Raw genomic sequence first — 19,576 nt, 5'->3', positions numbered from 1 at the left:
CTTTGAGAAAATCTCTTTTGCACAGTCTTCACGGTCTCAACATAATGTCCAAAGTGTGATGTCCAGAATTGAACACAATACTCTAGCTGAGGCCTAACTAGTGTTTTGTGAAGTTTTGGATCAGATTCTTCTCATTCTCCTAATTCACATGTTCATATTAGAGGGTAAGAAGTATGTGGAGTTGTGGCAACAATCAGATCAGTCATGACCTTTTTGAATGGCGGGACAGAAATGGCTTCCTCCTGCTCCTAATTCATGTTTGTTTTTTGATTTTCGTTCTGTGATGAATGGTATCAGTAGCTGCTGTCACGGTACCTTACCTTTAATGCATTGGCCCTTTAAGACCGGGCTTGGAACCCTGGGGAACTCCGCCTCTGGCTCCGCCCCCAGGAAACGGTATATAAAATGAGGCTCACTCGGCAGCATGTGATGAGCACACTTCTCGGCTGCTGTTCAGTTCTCAGATGATTAAAGCCTTTGAATTACCTAATTTCTCTCCTGTGTCGTAATTGAGGGTATCTCACGTTCACTTTGCCTCTTTTTACAAACAAAAATTTAGAGTACCCAATTATTTTTTCCAATTAAGGGGCAATTTTTAGAGTGTTCAATCTACCTAACCTGCACATCTTTGGGTTGTGGGGGTGAAACCCACGCAGACGCGGGGAGAATGTGCAAACTCCACACGGACAGTGACCCAGGGCCGGCATTCGAACCCGGGTCCTCAGCGCCGTAGGCAGCAATGCTAACCACTGTGCCACCGTGCTGCCCTCACTTTGCCTCTTTTAATAAAGCTAAGCATCCCATTTGATTTTTTATTAAACAGTCTTCTCAATTTGTCCTGTCAGCCTCAGAGATTTCAAAGCATCTACCTCCAGATCTCTCTGTTCCTGCAACCTTTCAAAGCTGGATAACTTTCTCCTGTAACTCCGACTAACATTCGTTACTTCACATTTCTCTGCATTAAATTTAATCTGCCATGTATCTGCCCATTTCACAACATGTTTATGTTTTCCTGAAGTTAGATATCATCTTCCAGTGTTTACTACATTCCAAAGTTTTGTGTCATCTGCAAAATCTGAACTTGTGCCCTGTGTACCTTAATCCAGATCATTAAAGTCTACCAAAAAAATAGCTTTCAGTCAGAAAACCACATTTCCCTGATTTCCTAACTGGAAATTTTTGAAGGGTTGACATGTGCAGGTCACAATTACAACAGGGTTCCCGTGACTTGGCCTCTGAGAAATAAGTAGCAGTTACAGTCCTCAAATTTTGTGTTTTCTGTTATATTTAACTGCATGCTTTCACCCCACCTCCCTATGTATCTATTATTTTTGCTGGGAACAGTTACATTTTAATTTCTGTTCGCTACCCATGTTTAACTTCAGAATCTTTGTTGCTGAGCACAGGTATCACTGGTTAGTGCCTGACCATGCAGGATATTTCAAAGGGTGACAGTCTTTGAGGTGGGAATCACCAAACACTGCATAATGACACCTGGGGGTATTTTGCTGACATTTGACCAGTCCCTGAGCCTACATTTACAGGGAGTAAGGCACAGATTTCCATCCCACTGGATAGTCTCTACAGCGTGACAGAAATTCCAGAAATTGACAACATTTTAAATTCTTGTCCCCAAACCTGGCATTTCCCATCTTTGTGGGGGTGGGACTGGTGATGGGCCAGGTATGTGCATGTACAATTGACTGAGGCAGCTGGCCAATTAAATCAATAGCTGCCTCCATTGGGTGGGCAGTACGGTAGCACAAGTGGATAGCACTGTGGCTTCACAGCCCCAGAGTCCAAGGTTCGATTCCCCGCTGGGTCACTGTGCGGAGTCTGCACGTTCTCTCCGTGTCTGCGTGGGTTTCCTCCGGGTGCTCCGGTTTCCTCCCTCATTCCAAAGACGGGCTGGTTAGGTGGATTGGCCATGGTAAATTGCCCTTAGTGACCAGAAAGATTAGGAGGAGTTACTGGGTTATGGGTGGAAGTGAGGGCTCAAGTGGGTCGGTGCAGACTCGATGGGCCGAATGGCCTCCTTCTGCACTGCATGTTCTATGTTCACTGAAGTGGGATTTTGGAAGGAGTGTTGAATCCAGAGTACGCAGATTAGAACAGGTGAGAGCAGATCTGAACTTGGTGGATTAGACTGGATAGCCAGGATACCCCTGTGGATAGGGTCCTGTGACACCTTTAGGAGAGGTAATGCACCCTTTTGGATTGTTAAAAGTGAATGTGGAATCATAGAAAAAATAGGAGCAGGAGGTGGCTATTCAGTCCTTCAAGCCCACTCCGCTATTCATTATGATCATGCCCAATCATCCAACTCAATAGCCTAATCCTGCTTTCCCCAAAATCCTTTGATCCCCTTCGCCCTAAGTGCTATATCTAACTGCTTCTTGAAACCATACAATGTTTTGGACTCAATTACTTCCTGTGGTGACAAATTCCACAGGCTCACCTGATGACGAGATTTCTCCTCATCTCTGTTCTAAATGGTCTACCCCATATCTTCAGACTGTTGGTCCTGGTTCTGGAGATACCCACCATTGGGAACATCCTTCCTGCATCTACCCTGTCCAGTCCTGTTAGAATTTTATAGGTTTCTATGAGATCACCCTTCATTCTTCTGAACTCCAGCGAATACAATCCTACCTGATTCAATCTCTCCTCGTACGTCAGTACTGCCATCCCAGGAATCAGACTGGTAAACCTTTGTTGCATTTCCTCTATAGCTAGAATATCCTTCCTCAGATAAGGAGACCAAAATTGCACAAAATATGCCAGGTTTGGCCTCACTAAGGCCCTGTATAATTGCAGTAAGACATCCCTGCTCCTGTACTCGAATACTCTCGCAATGAAGGCCAGCATACCATTTGCCTCCTTTACCGCCTGCTGCACCTGCACGCTTCCCTTCAGTGACTGGTGTACAAGGACACCCAGGTCTCGTTGCACATTCCCCTCTCCTAATTTATGGCCATTCTGATAATAGTCTGCCTTCTTGTTTTTGCTACCAAAGTGGATGACCTCGCATTTATCCAAATTTTACTGCGTCATCCATTCATTTGCCCATTCACTCGCCCATTCACTCAACTTGTCCAAATCACACAGAAGGATCGCTGCATCCTCCTCACAGCTCAACCTCCCTCCCAACATGATTATGCACCATTTTATGCACAAATTAATTGGAACTGTAAAAGCTGTCAAGGAACTGTTAAAAAGCTATCCAGCTGTCAAACTGTCCTGGAACTGTCAAAGCTGTTTAACTTGTCCACGAAGTGTCAAAGCTGCCAAACCTGTCCGAGAAGCGTCAGTAACTTTCCAAGGATACTCGGTGATCTGGCACTAAGAGGGATAAGGTCAAAAGGTGGTCAGTGGTGGGGGAATGTCATGGGTTGACATGTGTTAACACTAAGTTGAAATAGGGGGTATGAAGGCAGTGGGGGATGGGTGAGGGGATACCAGATGGTTCAAGGGTGTGATGGGCCATGAGAGTGGATGGGGCATGTGTTGGTGTCAATTGGCATGGCTAGTGCATCACAAATGTGTGGGGAATTGAAGGGTGTGAGGCTTGGAAGAATTCTGTTTTCATTTATTTAATCACACTGCCAGAGCACAGAGGCAGACCTTAAATCCTTTCCATCCTCATTCTGGGGTCGCCTTCCACAATTCCTATTTCATCCATCCTCCCCTTCCTCCATCGAAAATCTGATCTGTGGGTGCCATTTTGATAGGTCAGAAGGTCAGCTTCAGTGAACCAAGAGGTCTCCCAACTCGGCGACCGCAATCATGGGATGAAAGTCCAGGTCAAAGTTGAAGTGTTGGAGTAGGGGTACATCTGACAGTAGCCATCTTCACGTCCTCTACCTCGCATACCAGGCTGTCCCTTAGTTGTCACAAACATTGCAGGATAACCTGTCAACATCTGAAAAACTATAGCCCTCTCTGTACAACTGCAGGTTACCATGGGCATGAAGGTTTTATGCTACTGAATCGTTCCAAGCTTCCAGATATTTGCTAGTTTCCAATTACATATATTTTAGCATAGGTTGGATATACAGTGTTAAAGGTAAAATTCCCAGTACTATGCCAAGGAAATATATCAAAGTTCCAACATCAGAAGATTAACCAATATGATTGTTTTTATCTTTTCCACAATTGTAATCCTTGCTCATTTTTTGATCACGTCCAATTTATATTAGATTTCTATTCAGTTTTGTGCTGGGAATCCAATTTCAATCTGATATTGGGTTAAGATTCCCCAACGCACATTTCTTTATAGCTCAGAGAAATAAACATTTATCTCAGAATTGAAATGGCAATCTCTGCAATAATATCCTGTTTATATCTAAATGCCTTCTCTGTTTACCTTATGCCTTTCAAGTAAAAGATTTTCCAATACTAGTTACGATTCTGACCTGCCCAAAGAACAGGAAAAAAAATCTTTAAAAATTCATTCACGGGATGTGGGCGTCGCTGGCTGGGCCAGCATTTATTGCCCATTCCTGCGACATTTAAGAGTCAACCACATTGCTGTGGGTCTGGAGTCACATGTAGGACAGACCAGATAAGGACGACAGATTTCTTTATTGAATTCAAATTTTACCATCTGCCATGGCAGGATTTGAACCTAGGTACCCAGAGCATGACTCTGGGTCTCTGGATTACTAGTCCAGCAACAATAGCAGTAAGCCACTGCCTTCCTCCTTCCAAATGGAGTCCTGGGCCACATTTTGACCGTCCAACTTGATGGAATAAAACCCATGATAAGGAGCAGCACAGTGGCGGAGTGGTTAGCACCGCTGCCTCATGACGCCGAGGACTTGGGTTCCATCCCTGTCCCGGGTCACTGTCTATGTGGAGTTTGCACATTCTCACCCCCATAACCCAAAGATGTGCAGGGTAGTGGATTGGCCACGCTAAATTGCCCCTTAATTGGAAAAAAATGAATTGGGCACTTTAAAACATTTTTTAAAAGTATAAAACCCATGAAGGGATGATGTGAAATGAGTTTCAACACTTAGCAGATGGTTCAAACTGTCCACAATGTTGTTGCAAGTTATGTTATTATAACTACAGGGATGACAGGTGGAGGAAATTTCACATTAGTTCAGTAGGAGATATTCTTATAAAGGTGGAGTTAAAGCACATTGGGATAGATTTTAAGATTCAGGCCTTAGTTAACATCCAACAGTGCAGAACTCTCTCATTACTAAATTGCAAACCTAGATTATGCATTCAAGTCTACGTGGTGCGAGATGAACCCATATCCTTCTGGCTTAGAATCAAAGTCAACTATAATGGGTATGATGCAACCTTGGGGAGGCCCCTAGGATCCACCACCCTGCCCCCAACCTGGCAGTGCCGGACCCCTGGCAGTAGCAAATTGGCACCCAGGCATCTTGTCACTGCCAGCCTGGCACTCGGGAAGTTCCCCAGACACTTTGGCAGTGCCATCCAGGGTGGCACTGCCAGGGTCCTCAGGTGGCACTGCCAGGGTGCTGGGCTGGCAATGTGAATGTGCCAGGGGAGTGCCAGGGTGCAACCCTGTCCTGCCCCTGACCACCCAGGGATCTCCAATGGCCAGGAAGACCCCCAGGTGTCGTTACGACTGGTCCATATTGGTGTGGACTAGTACTAAACAGCGTCCTGGCAAGGTCTCCCAGGCACAGTCATTGAGTACCGAATGCAGGGTGAATCCAGTGTCTGAGTATTTGAATGAGCTGTCAGATCTGGATCACGCCCAATGAGGGCGAGATCCAGTTTGTAACGCCTCGCAAGATTGTGTTGAATCCCGTGAGACATTTCGAGATTCAATGGTCTTGTTCCGACATCAAATTGGGCACAGTGAGGCAGCTGAATCATGCCCATAGTCTTGTTACATTGATTTGCAAATGCCTGGGCTAACATTTACCTCAAAACTGGAAGATAGGACAATTTCCCCAGTGTGGATATTACTGAGCACAAACGATTTTATCTTGAGAATCTGACTGAATGGAAAATCATTTTATAAACATGTGCTTGAAAGCTGAATAATTGCTGATAAAATCCAGGCCCAGAGCAGACACTGTTTATCTTGAAATACATCTGAGTACACTCAGCAACTCTCCATTGACATTTTTACATCACTGTCTAAGGCCACACTTCCGGCAACTCTAACCTCTGTTAGTAATTTTCAGTAATAGACATCAGCGTCAACTGACCTTCTTGTTGACGATGAGATAAATATTTGTAGAAATTTAGTCTAATAAACTCTTCATTACAGAAGACCTGCACATAACTATCATTTTGTTGTCTCATGTCCTGAATTTCTGATAACAAAGTACGTGCTGTATTTGGTAAGGAGTTGAGAAACAGCAATTATAGAATAAAGCAATCTCCTCGAATAAACATGTTAATTAAAATGTTATTTTGTAATCTTTTCCCACCATTTTTCTTCGACAGTCCCCTTGTGCCAGGAATTATCATTTGCATGCGTTGAAATTGTTGCCAAGTCCCTAATGGAATGCATTTTGGCTCCAACCTCCTGAGTAGTGGGAGTCTGGGAATTTCCTGTTTCGCTACACCCACCCCGACAAAAAGTGGCCCAGATGGCGGGATCGTTGTTTCAGGAGGAATATGTGCAAGTTGGAGCCGGATACAGATTGGAACCCCCACCTCTGCTGAGTACCAAGGCAGGCTGTTTACAAAACCCATCTTAGTTCCCTGTTGCTTTGTCCCAGTTATTTATTTACGTATTAGGTCCTCTAGCCTTCACCCTCATAGACCCTCGCCGAATCACCTATTTCACATGTTCCACACATGTCAGCTCATCACAACTCGGGGCGAGATTCTCCGCAAATGCGGAGACTCATAAAGGCTGCCGTGGGACAGGCCGTGACCCACGGCAGCCTTCACGCCCACTTCCAGGGCCGATTCTCCCCCCCCGGGCGGGGCAAGGAGCGCGGCCCCGTGCGTCACGGCGACGCGGCCTTGACGACGGTCGCCAAGGCCGCATGTCAAGCGTCACGCCGGCTGACGCGGCCTATGACGTCGGGCGCACATGCGCAGGTTGGACAACGCCAACCCGCGCATGCGCAGTTGGCGTCTTTTCCCTCAGCCACCCCGCAAGACGTGGTGGCTTGATCTTGCGGGGTGGCGGAGGGAAAAGGTGGGCACCGATCGCGGGCCTATGTCCCCCTTGGCACGGCCCTGGTACTGACGTGCCAATCGGGCCCCCAGATGCCCCAAACGGGCATCTGGTGCCCGTTTCACGACGGCAGCGAGCAGGTGTGTTTGCTGCCGTGTTGAAACGAGCGTGAAGGCCTGGCCCCTCGGCCCATCGGCCTTGGAGAATCGCCGCTCGCTGTACAAAACGGTGAGCGGCGATTCGTGGCGTGGGTTGGGCGTGGGGTGGGAGAATAGCGGGACGGCATGAAAAATGTCGGGAGGCCCTCCCGCTATTCTCCCACCTGGCGTGGGGGGCGGAGAATCGCGCCCTATGACCCCTACCCATTACCCTTTGCCGTTACACAATCCACGGCAGCCAACCCAACATTGACAGACCTTATAGCCATATTGAGATGAAATAAAATACAGCTTTAAATATCTACTATAGCCTTCACTATACATAAAAAAATGGTCCTAATCATGAAAGCCCACTGAATACATTTAAATCCCCTTAAGTACTTAATCCCCTATCAATAGAAACCGTTGTATTTATAATCCTATCAAAGGTAACTATGGCTTTAATAACCTCTTTGAGCTATCAATCAAATTGTGAATTTATAACTCTCAAATTCGGGTCGGCACGGTAGTGCAGTGGTTAGCACTGCTGCATAATGGCGCTGATGACCCGGGTTCGATCCTGGCCCTGGGTCACTGTCCGTGTGGAGTTTGCACATTCTCCCCGTGTCTGCGTGGGTCTCAGCCCCACAACCCAAAAATGTGTAGGGTAGGTGCATTGGCAACACTAAATTGCCCCTTAATTGGAAAAAAATAATTGTGTACTCTAAATCTTCTTTAAAAATAGCTCCTAACTGTGATAATGATAGGTTTTGGAAAGCAGCCAAACATTAATAATGCCCTAATGATAGCACTTAGGGTTGTTTTAACAAACAGTAATTGAAACTACTGGAATTGATACTTTTCAACTCTCTCACAGGGGCTGGAACATTCTGGCCATTCATATTGGTGGGATCTTCCGGTCCCACCAATGGCCCATACCTGCCATGGGTTTCCCGGCGTGCAGATTTGCATTCAACAAGAAACCCCACTGACAATGGCAGGACCCGAAGACCCTGCTACCGACCAATGGCAGATCACCACCACCGCTGCAAAACATGCAGTGTGTTGCATGTAAAATCCTACCCAGGCAGGTTTGATTTTGGCGCTTGCAAATGCCTCATATTACAGGTGTGAGCTTAGAGGTGGGCGGGAAGGCACTGTGATGGACACCCACCCTCTTTTATATTCCCCCCTTCCAAAAGCATACCCGAGGGGGGGCATGAAAAAGGCTCATAGCGTATACTGTGACTCACACACAAGATGGGGCTTGATAGGATAGACACTGAAATGCTGTTTACTTTTTTTTCATAGAATTTACAGTGCAGAAGGAGGCCATTTGGCCCATCGAGTCTGCACCGGCTCTTGGAAAGAGCACCCTACCCACCTACCCACATACCTCCACCCTATCCCCATAACCCAGTAACCCCACCTAACACACTAAGGGCAATTTGGACACTAAGGGCAATTTATCACGGCCATACCACCTAACCTGCACATCTTTGGATTGTGGGAGGAAACCGGAGCACCCGGAGGAAACCCACGCACACACGGGGAGAACATGCAGACTCCACACAGACAGTGACCCAAGCCGGGATTCAAACCTGGGACCCTGGAGCTGTGAAGCATTTGTGCTATCCACTATGCTACCGTGCAAAATGGGAGATTTTGCCCACGGGACAATATCTCAGAATAAGAGGTCAATTAGTTACGATTGAGATGAGGAGAATTTCCTTCATTCATGGGGTTGTGAACCTTTTGAAATTGTCTACCTCAGAGGCTTATGGATGATGTGTTATTATTCGGGGCTGAGATGGACAATCAAGGGTGTCACAGAATTGTTACAGTGCAAAGGGAGGCCATTCGGCCGGTCATCTCTGCACCAGCTCTCTGAATGAACAATTCACCTTGTGCCATTCCCCCACCTTCTCCCCCATAAACCACACATTCTTTCTTTTCAGATAACAGTTTAATTCCCTTCTGAATGGCTTCAATTGAACCTGCTTCCACTACATTGTCAGGCAGTGCATTCCGGACCTTAACCATTTGCTGCATTATTTGGCAGATTGCAGAGGCAATATTAGGCAGGGTTGCACATCTGTAACAGAGCGCCTATCCTTCCATTTATAATTAACGGATAGAAAATATTAACTGCGCTCTCACCCTGTCCTGCCACTACTGTTCTACACTGGAATCCCCACAGTTCACAATGCTTCTGAGTTTTATATGTTTTGCATCATCATATGTGAACTGGCAGGAAAGTGGAGCTCAGGCAGACGACCAGCCTTGATTGTATGAATGGTGGAGCAGATTCAAGGTGTCATATGGCTCACATTAGCTTCTATTTCCTTTGTTCTTACAACAGATTGCAAGGTGTAGTAGAGTAGAACATTAATGATACAAAATCTCCCTAACAGCATCTGGGATAAATATTTGGCTTTATGATATGGGTGTAATGCACCACCTGGACAGAGCAAGTGGGGGGGGGGGGGGGGGGGGGGGGGGGGGGGAAGGGAAGGGGGGGGGGGGAGGGGGGGGAGGGGGGGGAGCTGTAGAGGGAAGATTACTCACCTGGAGCCTCCCTTATTTTCTTTCCATTAATTTAAATGGAAGGGCAGGGGTTCTGTTACAGGTGTGCAACCCTGCCCAATATTGCACTCTGCAAAGTGCCAAATTATGCTTTATCCCCAGCAGGAAAGGAGAGATTTTATTTCTTTTTTGTCTGAAGGCTTTGGTTCCAATTTCTAAGACAATTAAAAATATTACTAATACCTACTGCTCAATATATAATACATTTTATTTGGTGATAGAAGATATATCTGAATCGGAATTAGACAGAGCTGTAACAATTCAACCCTTCTAACTGTATCAGGAAGGACAATAGGAAATCTTTGCCCTTACCTTGTTGTGAATGTTTCTTTCATGAGGACTGACTGGACTACTGCTGTTCCAGGCACTCCCTTGCAAGATATCACGGGTCTGTTCTCTGGCCTTTCTCGAGACAACAAAATGGACTCTATCCTCGCTTACCTAAATTATGATATATAAATGCAAGTCAAACAAAAAAAGGAATCTAGCAAGCACATTACGCACTAGAATTTCCACACAGCAACTTTAGGTAAAGAAACAGAACATACCAAACATCGGTGTAAAATGGGATTCTCAGGTTTTTCTTTACATGTCAAAATTAAAATACACTGGCCCATTTGCAATGTCGATAATTATTTTACCAAAATGGTCAGATTCTAAAATTGTTCTCGGTCTGTTTACTCCCTTCCCACATTTTATTTTGAAATATTTTTATTAGCATTATCAATTTTGTATCCAGTTGCATTCTGTGTTTGATATATCCAGGACATGGAATTCTTTTATATACATTTACATTTTGCTACCATATGTCTTGGTGCGCTGTCCTCTTCCCCCTCCCCCCAGCCCCCCTTCCCTGTTTGCTCGGGGGCATATCCCCCCCTTGCTTCTGCACTCTCCCCCCCCCCCCCCCTTCTTTCCTTCGTGCTTTTTTACTGTGTCCCTCTTCCCACATTTTTAAGTCAGTTCAAGTCCTGTAATTGTTCATTGATAAAATCTGAAATGATCAAACTGTCCTGAACTGGATACGTTGATTTCAAAACAATGGTTAGAAGATGAATGCAAAAAATAATCACTCACTGGTACTAGACAGCTCGGACCACACAGAACACAAAAACTGAAGGCAAACAAATCTACAATTTGTAACAAGAATTCAGTGAAATTATCTTTTGTATCACTTTTGCAGGATCAATCTTGTGGATGGGGTATGTCTGAAATAACTCATTAAACTTGCTGTTTTAAACATACTGCACATCATAAATTATGCTTTGAAATTTTCAGTTGTTAAACTTAAAAAGGAATTGGTTTGCTTCAATATATCAATTACCCATTAAAACCTGATTTGTGAAGCACCTATTAATTCAATCTTACCTTTTAAATAGATCCTTATGGTTCAGATAAATGAATTACTGCTGAGTAGTGTAGCTAGAGGACAATAAAATTGAATTGATGGCTGGGCTTGAGAGCCATAAGGCATATTATAATGTCAGGGCTGTGTCTTCCCATGCACTCCAGTTACTTGAGTAGAGGTGGGTAAAGGTTTACAGCAACTTACACTATTTTAGCTTTTTTTAAAAAAAAGAGTGCAGCTTAATTTAATTTGTTAAGTAAACAAAACTGCAAGCAGCAAAATATTTTGGAATTGTGTAGAATTAATATGTTATTAAATCAGTTTCAATCATTAAAATATCTCTGAATTTGCTTAGAATCTGTTTAATATCAAAACTTTAAGAGGTTCTTTAAGAAGTCACTTTGTAATCCACCATTTAAGACATTGAACAAATCCAAAACTCTCCAATACTGATGTACAATTTTTCCTGAATGCTTACACAATTAACAAGTAGCTATTTTAATATTACCCATCACCAATAATGGCTGCCATTACTGCAGATTTGTATTTATACATGTAGCAATCTAGTTATTTTCTGGTGTTTCGGGCAGAACAGCGGCACAGTGGTTAGCACTGCTGACTCACAGCACCAGGGACCCGGGTTTGATTCTGGCATTGGATGACTGCTTGTGTGAAATCTGAATGTTCTCCCAGTGTCTGTGTGGGTTTCCTCCCATAGTACAAAGATGTCCAGGTTAGGTGGATTGACCATGATCAACATGTGGGGTTACAAGGATAGGGCGGGGAAGTGGACCGAGGTACAGCGTTCTTTCAAAGGGATGTACAGACTTGATGGGCTGAATGGTCTCCTTCTGTAATGCAGGGATTCTATGAATTGTGCTTTGGACTGTGTGCTTGTAATTACTTTCAGTGCCAATGGTTTAGTTCTGACTGACGGGAGAAGGCAGGAGAATGGGGATGAGAAAGATATCAGCCATGATTGAATAGTAGTCTTGATGGACCAAAAGGCCTAATTCTGCTCATATCCTATGGTTATATGATTTCAGAATAGGTGCTACTCTTGTTTGTGTCTCTGATATTGATAATTGTATGAGCATCACAACAATTTAGTTGTGGTTGAACAGCTGCAGATCCATCTGTCCTCTCCGACGTTTCTCACTGAAATACATGGGACTGGATTCACCGTTTTGGAGGCTAAGTGCCGACGCCGGTGTTGGAACGGTGGCATTTTACAATGGAAGAATCGGCGCCGAACCCTCACCGGTCCGGCAACCGGTGAGGGGTTAGCAGCCGTGCCGAATAAAACTCCCGACTCCCACGATATAAACACCTGGAGAATGGTCAGGTCCATGGTCACCACAGCGATGACCTGCAGCGGTTGTGCTGTAAAACATGGCTGGCCATGCACGGACCCGAACTGCCAGATAGTACCACCTGGCCACCCCCCCCCCCACTCCCCCCCACCCCTCCCACCAGTCCCCCCACACCTGGTTTCCCGACCGTTGAGCCCACAAATGAACCGCGCTGTTGGGAACTCGCCTCCGGTGAATTGCGGAGACCTTGGAGAATAGAGGGTCAGGCCCGCTAATGATATGCCAACGATACTTAAACACTGCGTGGTCAGCGACGCATTTACTCCATTTTCGGGGTGCCAGAGGATCCCGATTTGGGTAAAACCGGCACCTACCACAATTTTGGCGGCGAAGGCTATACCCTGCCCAATCGCGTTTTCGCGATTTCAGCGTCAGCCAACTGTGAATCTCGCCCATGTTACCAGTCAATGTCAAGGATAATTGCTCAGCTCAATAGGAAACAAACCATGCAATATCTGCAGTGTTAATCTTCAAGTGTACAAGGAGACTGGTGTACAGGAGATGGCTAGGGAGTGTTGACGGCTGACCATTCATGAGCATTAGCGTCAGTGTATGAATTGTCAAACCCGTTCCTACTCCAACTCTGCACTCATTTTAGGCCCTTGTTACTGTTTTTACACATTTTCATTCACTGGATGCTCCTGCTTCTTGTTCTCACCATCAGCTGGAGAAGTTAGTTAATTTTCCTATATCCCTCCCTTACTTTCATATGGCCCAACTCTTTTCTATCTTGTTTTGATTTAAACCAGTTCAGACTATTTCCATTTTCTCTTTGTGCTGCAGTCGGAGGGGTGTGCTAGCATAACCAGCAATGGGAGAGGTTGTAGGTTGCTGCTTAAAGGAACCCCATGGTCAGCATGGAACATTTGTATCTTTGGTCTCATCTGCTTCCTCCCCTGCAAACCCCCCCCCCCCCGAGATCACAGGAGCCTTCCTTTTTCCAGATTTTCGCCAGATCTGGCTGGACAACGTGAACTACTATTGGATCCTGTTCATCTTTAATAAAACTGTTCACTGTCTGAAAAGATAACTCACTGGTTATTTTCTGTACTGCACACTCTTCTTAAAATACTTACTCCCATCTCCCCCATCTTCACCAATACATGTGAGGAGCTTGTGGATCTTCTTAGATAAGATCAATGCCATCTAATAATCTGCTTCTATTGTGTCCCCCTCTTCCATTCGCCCACCTGCCCAAACATCCTCGAAAGGAAACCCTGCCCCAACTCTGAATTTCTATATTTCTCTAGTTTTGCTCCTATTTCCTTTCATGCCCTCGCTAAACTCATCTGCTCCTTGAGAACCAACTCCTGCTCCCTTAATCCTATCCATGAAACTGCTGATCACTCAACTTCCATCCTCCCATGTTAGCTGATATTGTGAATGGATCTTTCTCACTTCAGGTGTTGTCCGTCTCTCTCCTAATCTGCCATCATCAATGCTCCCCTCAAAAAAACAACCCTTGAGTGCACCATCTTTGTAAACTACTGTTCCATCTCCAACTTTTTATTCAAAGTCTTTCAATGTGTCATCACCTGTTAAATCCATTTCCTGGAACTCCCTTCCACAGTACTCAAATGGCTCTTGTCAAAGTCACAAATGACATCCTATTTGACTGGGTTAAACGACCCTCCTCATCCATCCTGACTTGCCTGCAGCCTTTGCCATGGTTCACACTGACCTCCTCCAATGCCTCTCCATTGTCATCCACCTGGGTGGGACTGCTCTCATGTTATTCCTTTCTTATCTGGCCAATCATAGCCAAAGAGTCACTTGCAATGGGTTATCTTCCTGTTCTCGCACAGTAACCTCTGGTGTCCCCGACAGGTCGATCCTTGGACACTCCTATTTCTTATCTACATTCTGCCTCTTGGTGACATCATCCGAAAGTACAGTGTTAGTTTTCACATATGTGCTGATAACACCCAGCTCTATCTCACCACCTCTCTCAATTCCTCCACTGTTGCCAAATCATCAGGCTTCTTATCTGACATTTAGCACTGGATGAACAAAGCTTTCCTCCAATTAAATATTGGGATGACTGGAGGACTTCTGGTGACGGCATGTCGGTGGAAGTCGCACGTTGGGTGGCTCTTGCTCGTGGCTCTGGTTTTTGGATTTTAATGCCTGGTTTGGGAGGCAGTTTTTGAACGAGCTGGAGCAGAAAGGTATAAGGAAGGTGGGAGATGTCGAAGACCCAAAAGAAGGACACTGGAAAGAAGGGGGCGAGCGAGGGTTCACTGTAAAGTGAGTTGGTGAGTCTGGTGGGAAGAAAGATGACGGAGGCTGGATTGCTGGGTGGGGCCGCTCTCCTCACAGTGGAAACTTTGACCGAGGTGATGGCTGGAGAATTCGAGAGGCAGTTCACTAAGCATATGGAGGTGCTGCGGAAGGAGATGATGTCTCTGCTGAATGTAGTTGCTAAGATACTGGCAACGGTGCTGGTGTCAAGGTTGGAAGGGTGTCTCCCGAAGGTGATTGGGGAGGATCAGACCGGGTTTGTGAAAGGAAGGCAGTTGTTCTTGAACGTGAGGAGGTTGTTGAATGTGGTCCTGTCTCTGGTGGAGGGAAGGGAGATGGAGTTGGTAGTGGTACTGGACACAGAGAAGCCGTCTGATTGGGTAGAGTGGGGTTACTTGATGCCAGTACTGGAGAGATTTGGAATTGGGCCGAGGTTTCTGGCGTGGGTCTGGCTGTTGTATCAGGAACCGCTGGCGAATGTGCACACTAACAGCATTAACTCGTGGTACTTTGCACTGCACCGGAGTACGAGGCATTTGTCTGAATTAGCTATAGAACCCCTGGCCATTGCACTGAGGAGTTTGGTGTTGTGGAAGGGGATGAAGAAAAGGATGTCCTTATATGCCAATGATCTGCTGTTGTACATCTGGGGCGGGATTCTCCCCCCCCCTTCGCCGGGTGGGAGAATTCCTAGGGCGCCACGTGAATTGCGCCCCGCCGCCCCGACCCCCGCATGCGATTGTCCCACCCCGCCTGAAACCAGCGCCGCGAAAATTGCTCCGGGCCGCTCGGAGAATCGCCGCAAATGGTGAGCGGCAATTCTCTGGCCCGAATGGGCCGAGTGGCCGGCGAAAAAAATGACAGTCCCGCCGGCGCCGATCTAACCTGCTCTCGGGCCGGCGGGACCTGGGGCTTCAAGGGCCGGGAGCGGCCTGTGGGGAAAGTGGGGGCATTCCAACCCCAGGGAGGCCCTCCGGAGTGGCCTGGTACGCGATCGGGACCCACTGATCGGCGGGCCGGCCTCTCTGTTGGCGGGCCTCCTTTCTTGTGCTGGCGAGCCTGGATCCATGCACCATTTTTGTGCGGGGCGGCCTGGGGGAGGATGGCCACCCCGCATGCGCTAGTCGCCGCCGGCCCAACTGCGCCTGCGTGGGGCCCATGGCGCCGTGTCTTTTATGTGGCGCCAGGTCTCTGACGCCGCACCGAGGCCCCGCCCCTGTAAATAGCGCGATGCCCCTGCTAGCCCCATGGAGGGAGGAGAATAGGGGTCTGGGAACCACCGACGCCAGAGTAAACCACTCCGGTTTTTACTCCGGAGTCGGCACTTAGACTCCCGTTGGGCGAATCCCGCCCCTGTTGTACGTTCCTTGGGGGAATGATTCACGAGCTTAGAGGAGCTGGAAGAAAAGTATAGGTTGCCATAGGGAAAGGGTTTAGGCATATGCAGATTCGGGACTTTGCAGGGAAGGTCTCCGGGGGGGGGGGGGGGGGGGGGGGTCGATTCAGTGATCTACGTGAGGATCCTGGAGGCGGGCAGGATGTCCATGGAGGGGATTAAGGCGAAGTGCGAGGAGGAGTTGCGGGTGGCACCGGAAGAGGGGTTGTGGTGTGAAGGGCTGTGCAGGGGCTGTCAACTTCCTCTGCAAGGTCGGGGCTGATGTAGCTGAAGGAAGTGTACAGGACGCACCTCCCTGAATCAAGGATGAGCCGGCTGTTAGAGGGGCTGGAGAATAGCTGTGAGCAATGTGGGGGGGGCCCCGTCAACCATGTTCATATGTTTTGGTTTGCCTGAAGTTGGAAAGGCTTTGGAGGACAGTATTCAGCACAATCTCGGGGGTCTTGCATGTGGATGTGGAGCCCTGTCAACTCGAAACCATATTGGGGGTGTCGGATTGACCCCAACTGCAGGTGGAAGCAGATGCCTTAGCCTTTGCCCTGCTAATTGCTGGTAGGCTGGTTCTGTTGGGGTGGAGAGCAGCCTCTCCACCCTGTGCCTCGCTGTGGCGGGGGGACCTGCTGGAGGTTTTGACCCTGGAGAACATAACATAGAACATACAGTGCAGAAGGAGGCCATTTGGCCCATCGAGTCTGCACCAACCCACTTAAGCCCACACTTTCACCCATCCCCGTCACCCAATAACCTCTCCTAACGTTTTGGGACACTAAGGGCAATTTAGTGTGGCCAATCCACCTAAGCTGCACGTCTTTGGACTGTGGGAGGAAACCGGATCACCTGGAGGAAACCCACGCACACACGGGGAGAACGTGCAGACTCCGCACAGACAGTGACTCAAGCCGGGAATCGAACCTGGGACCCTGGCAATGTTAAGCCACAGTACTATCCACTTGTGCTACTGTGCGGCCCCCAGGTGAAGTTTGAGCTGAGGGGGGTGTGAAGGAGGGGTTCTACAATTGTTGCCGTTTGTTCATCAGGCACTTTCGGGAGTTGGATACCAATTACTTCTGGGGGGGGGGGGGGGGGGGGGGGGGGGTGTTCTGGGGGCCGGGGGGGGGGGGGGGGTTATTTGTTTAGGGCTGTTTTTGCATTGTGAAATTCTATGGAATAAAAATATTTACTTTATTGGGAAGACTGAAGCCATTGATTCCAGTCCAAACTACAAATCCTGGGCGGGATTCTCCCCTACCCGGCGTGACGGAGGGTGCCGGCGTAGGGGAGTGGCGCCAACCACTCAGGGGTCGCGCCTCCTCCAAAGGTGGGGAATTCTCCCCACCTTTGGGGCCAGCCCCGCGCCGGAGCAGTTTGCACCGGTTAGACTGGCGCAAACACCCGGCGCAGTCGGTAGCGGGGCTGGCCGAAGGCTTTCGGCGGTCGGCGCATGCGCCGGCAGTGACGTCAGCGGCAGCTGGCCGCTGACCTCACTGCCGGCGCATGCGCGATGCGGGGTTCTCCTCCGCGTCCGCCATGGCGGAGGCCGTGGCGGCGCGGAAGGAGAAAGAGTGCCCCCACGGCACTGCCCCGCGGAGTGAGCGGGGGGCCCCGATCGCGGGCCAGGCTTCCGTGGGGGCACCCCCCCGGGTCCGATCGCCCCCCGCCCCCCCCCAGGACCCCGGGGGCCCGCTCGCGCCGCTGAGTCCGCCGTTTCTGAGGTGGTGTACACCTCGGCGGCGGGAGAAGGCCTCCCAGCGGCGGGACTTCGGCCCATCCGGGCCGGAGATTTAAAGGTGAGTTTTAAAAAAATGAAATCCCGCCGGCGCCAGCTGTTTTCACAGGCTGCCGGCGGGATTTGCACAACGCCGGTTTTTTACCGGCGGGAGAATTAGGAGACCTGCGGGAGCGGAAATCACGCCGCTTCCCGCCAATTCTCCGACCCTGCGTGGGGTCGGAGAATCCCGCCCCCTGTTCCCTCCTACCAGCTCAATGCCTCTCTCCCCGGCAACTGCCTGAGACTAAAGCAGACTGTTCACCTTTGTGTTATATCTAACGTAGAGATGAGCTTCCAACCACATCTCAGCACCATCAGCAAGGCCATTTATTAACACCACCATAACATTCCTTAACTTCTCCCTTGTCTCAGTCTATCTGCTGTTGAAGCTCCGGTCTGCTTTTGTTACCTCCAGATTTGAGTATTCCAACACAGTCTTACCGCCCTCCAATCGTCTTCCCATTAAGGCCATCCAAACCTCCGCTGCCTGTTGTCTTAACTCACACCCCGTCCTGCTCACCTATCACCCCTTTGCTTGCTGACGCACACTGGCAACCAATGAAGCAATGAAGTATATCCTCCACCCCACAACCCTCCCCTCGCTAACTCTGTATATCCTCCATCCCCACAACCATCTCCCTCCCTAACTCTGTATATCCTCCACCCCACATCCCCCTCCCTCCCTAACTCTGTATATCCTCCATCCGCACAACCCCCCTCCCTAACTCTGTATATCCTCCATCCCCACAACCCCCCCTCCCTAACTCTGTATATCCTCCACCCCACAACCATCTCCCTCCCTAACTCTGTATATCCTCCAGCCCCACATCCCCCTCCCTCCCTAACTCTGTATATCCTCCATCCTCACAACCCCCCCTCCCTAACTCTGTATATCCTCCATCCCCACAACCCCCCCTCCCTAACTCTGTATATCCTCCATCCCCACATCCCCCTCCCGCCCTAACTCTGTATATCCTCCAGCCCCACATCCCCCCCTCCCTAACTCTGTATATCCTCCATCCCCACAACCCCCTCCCTAACTCTGTATATCCTCCATCCCCACAACCCCCTCCCTCCCTAACTCTGTATATCCTCCATCCCCACAACCCCCTCCCTCCCTAACTCTGTATATCCTCCATCCCCACAACCCCCCTCCCTAACTCTGTATATCCTCCATCCCCACAACCCCCCCTCCCTAACTCTGTATATCCTCCATCCCCACAACCCCCCTCCCTAACTCTGTATATCCACCATCCCCACATCCCCTTCCCGCCCTAACTCTGTATATCCTCCATCCCCACAACCCCCCCTCCCTAACTCTGTATATCCTCCATCCCCACAACCCCCTCCCTAACTCTGTATATCCTCCAGCCCCACAACCCTCTCCCTCCCTAACTCTGTATATCCTCCATCCCCACATCCCCCTCCCGCCCTAACTCTGTATATCCTCCATCCCCACAACCCCCCTCCCTCCCTAACTCTGTATATCCTCCATCCCCACAACCCCCTCCCTCCCTAACTCTGTATATCCTCCACCCCACAACGCCCCCCCCTCCCTAACTGTGTATATCCTCCATCCCCACAACCCCCTCCCTCCCTAA

General features: G+C 48.5%; 1 protein-coding gene across 4 annotated transcripts in view; it reads right to left on the bottom strand.

The window, feature by feature from the left end:
- The window catches only part of lnx1 (ligand of numb-protein X 1), a 290,347-nt gene that overhangs the window by 64,684 nt on the left and 206,087 nt on the right, over positions 1 to 19,576 (bottom strand). For all 4 annotated transcript variants that reach the window (XM_038791172.1, XM_038791171.1, XM_038791173.1 and 1 more), the window contains one exon: positions 10,162 to 10,290. In XM_038791172.1, the coding sequence (XP_038647100.1) occupies positions 10,162 to 10,290 (129 nt within the window). The remainder of the gene's footprint in view (positions 1 to 10,161; positions 10,291 to 19,576) is intronic.

This window comes from Scyliorhinus canicula, chromosome 3, assembly GCF_902713615.1.
Source record: "Scyliorhinus canicula chromosome 3, sScyCan1.1, whole genome shotgun sequence".
Lineage (NCBI taxonomy): Eukaryota > Metazoa > Chordata > Chondrichthyes > Carcharhiniformes > Scyliorhinidae > Scyliorhinus > Scyliorhinus canicula.
The sequence above is the reverse complement of the archived record's forward strand: the minus strand, read 5'-3'. Positions and strand labels throughout refer to the sequence as shown.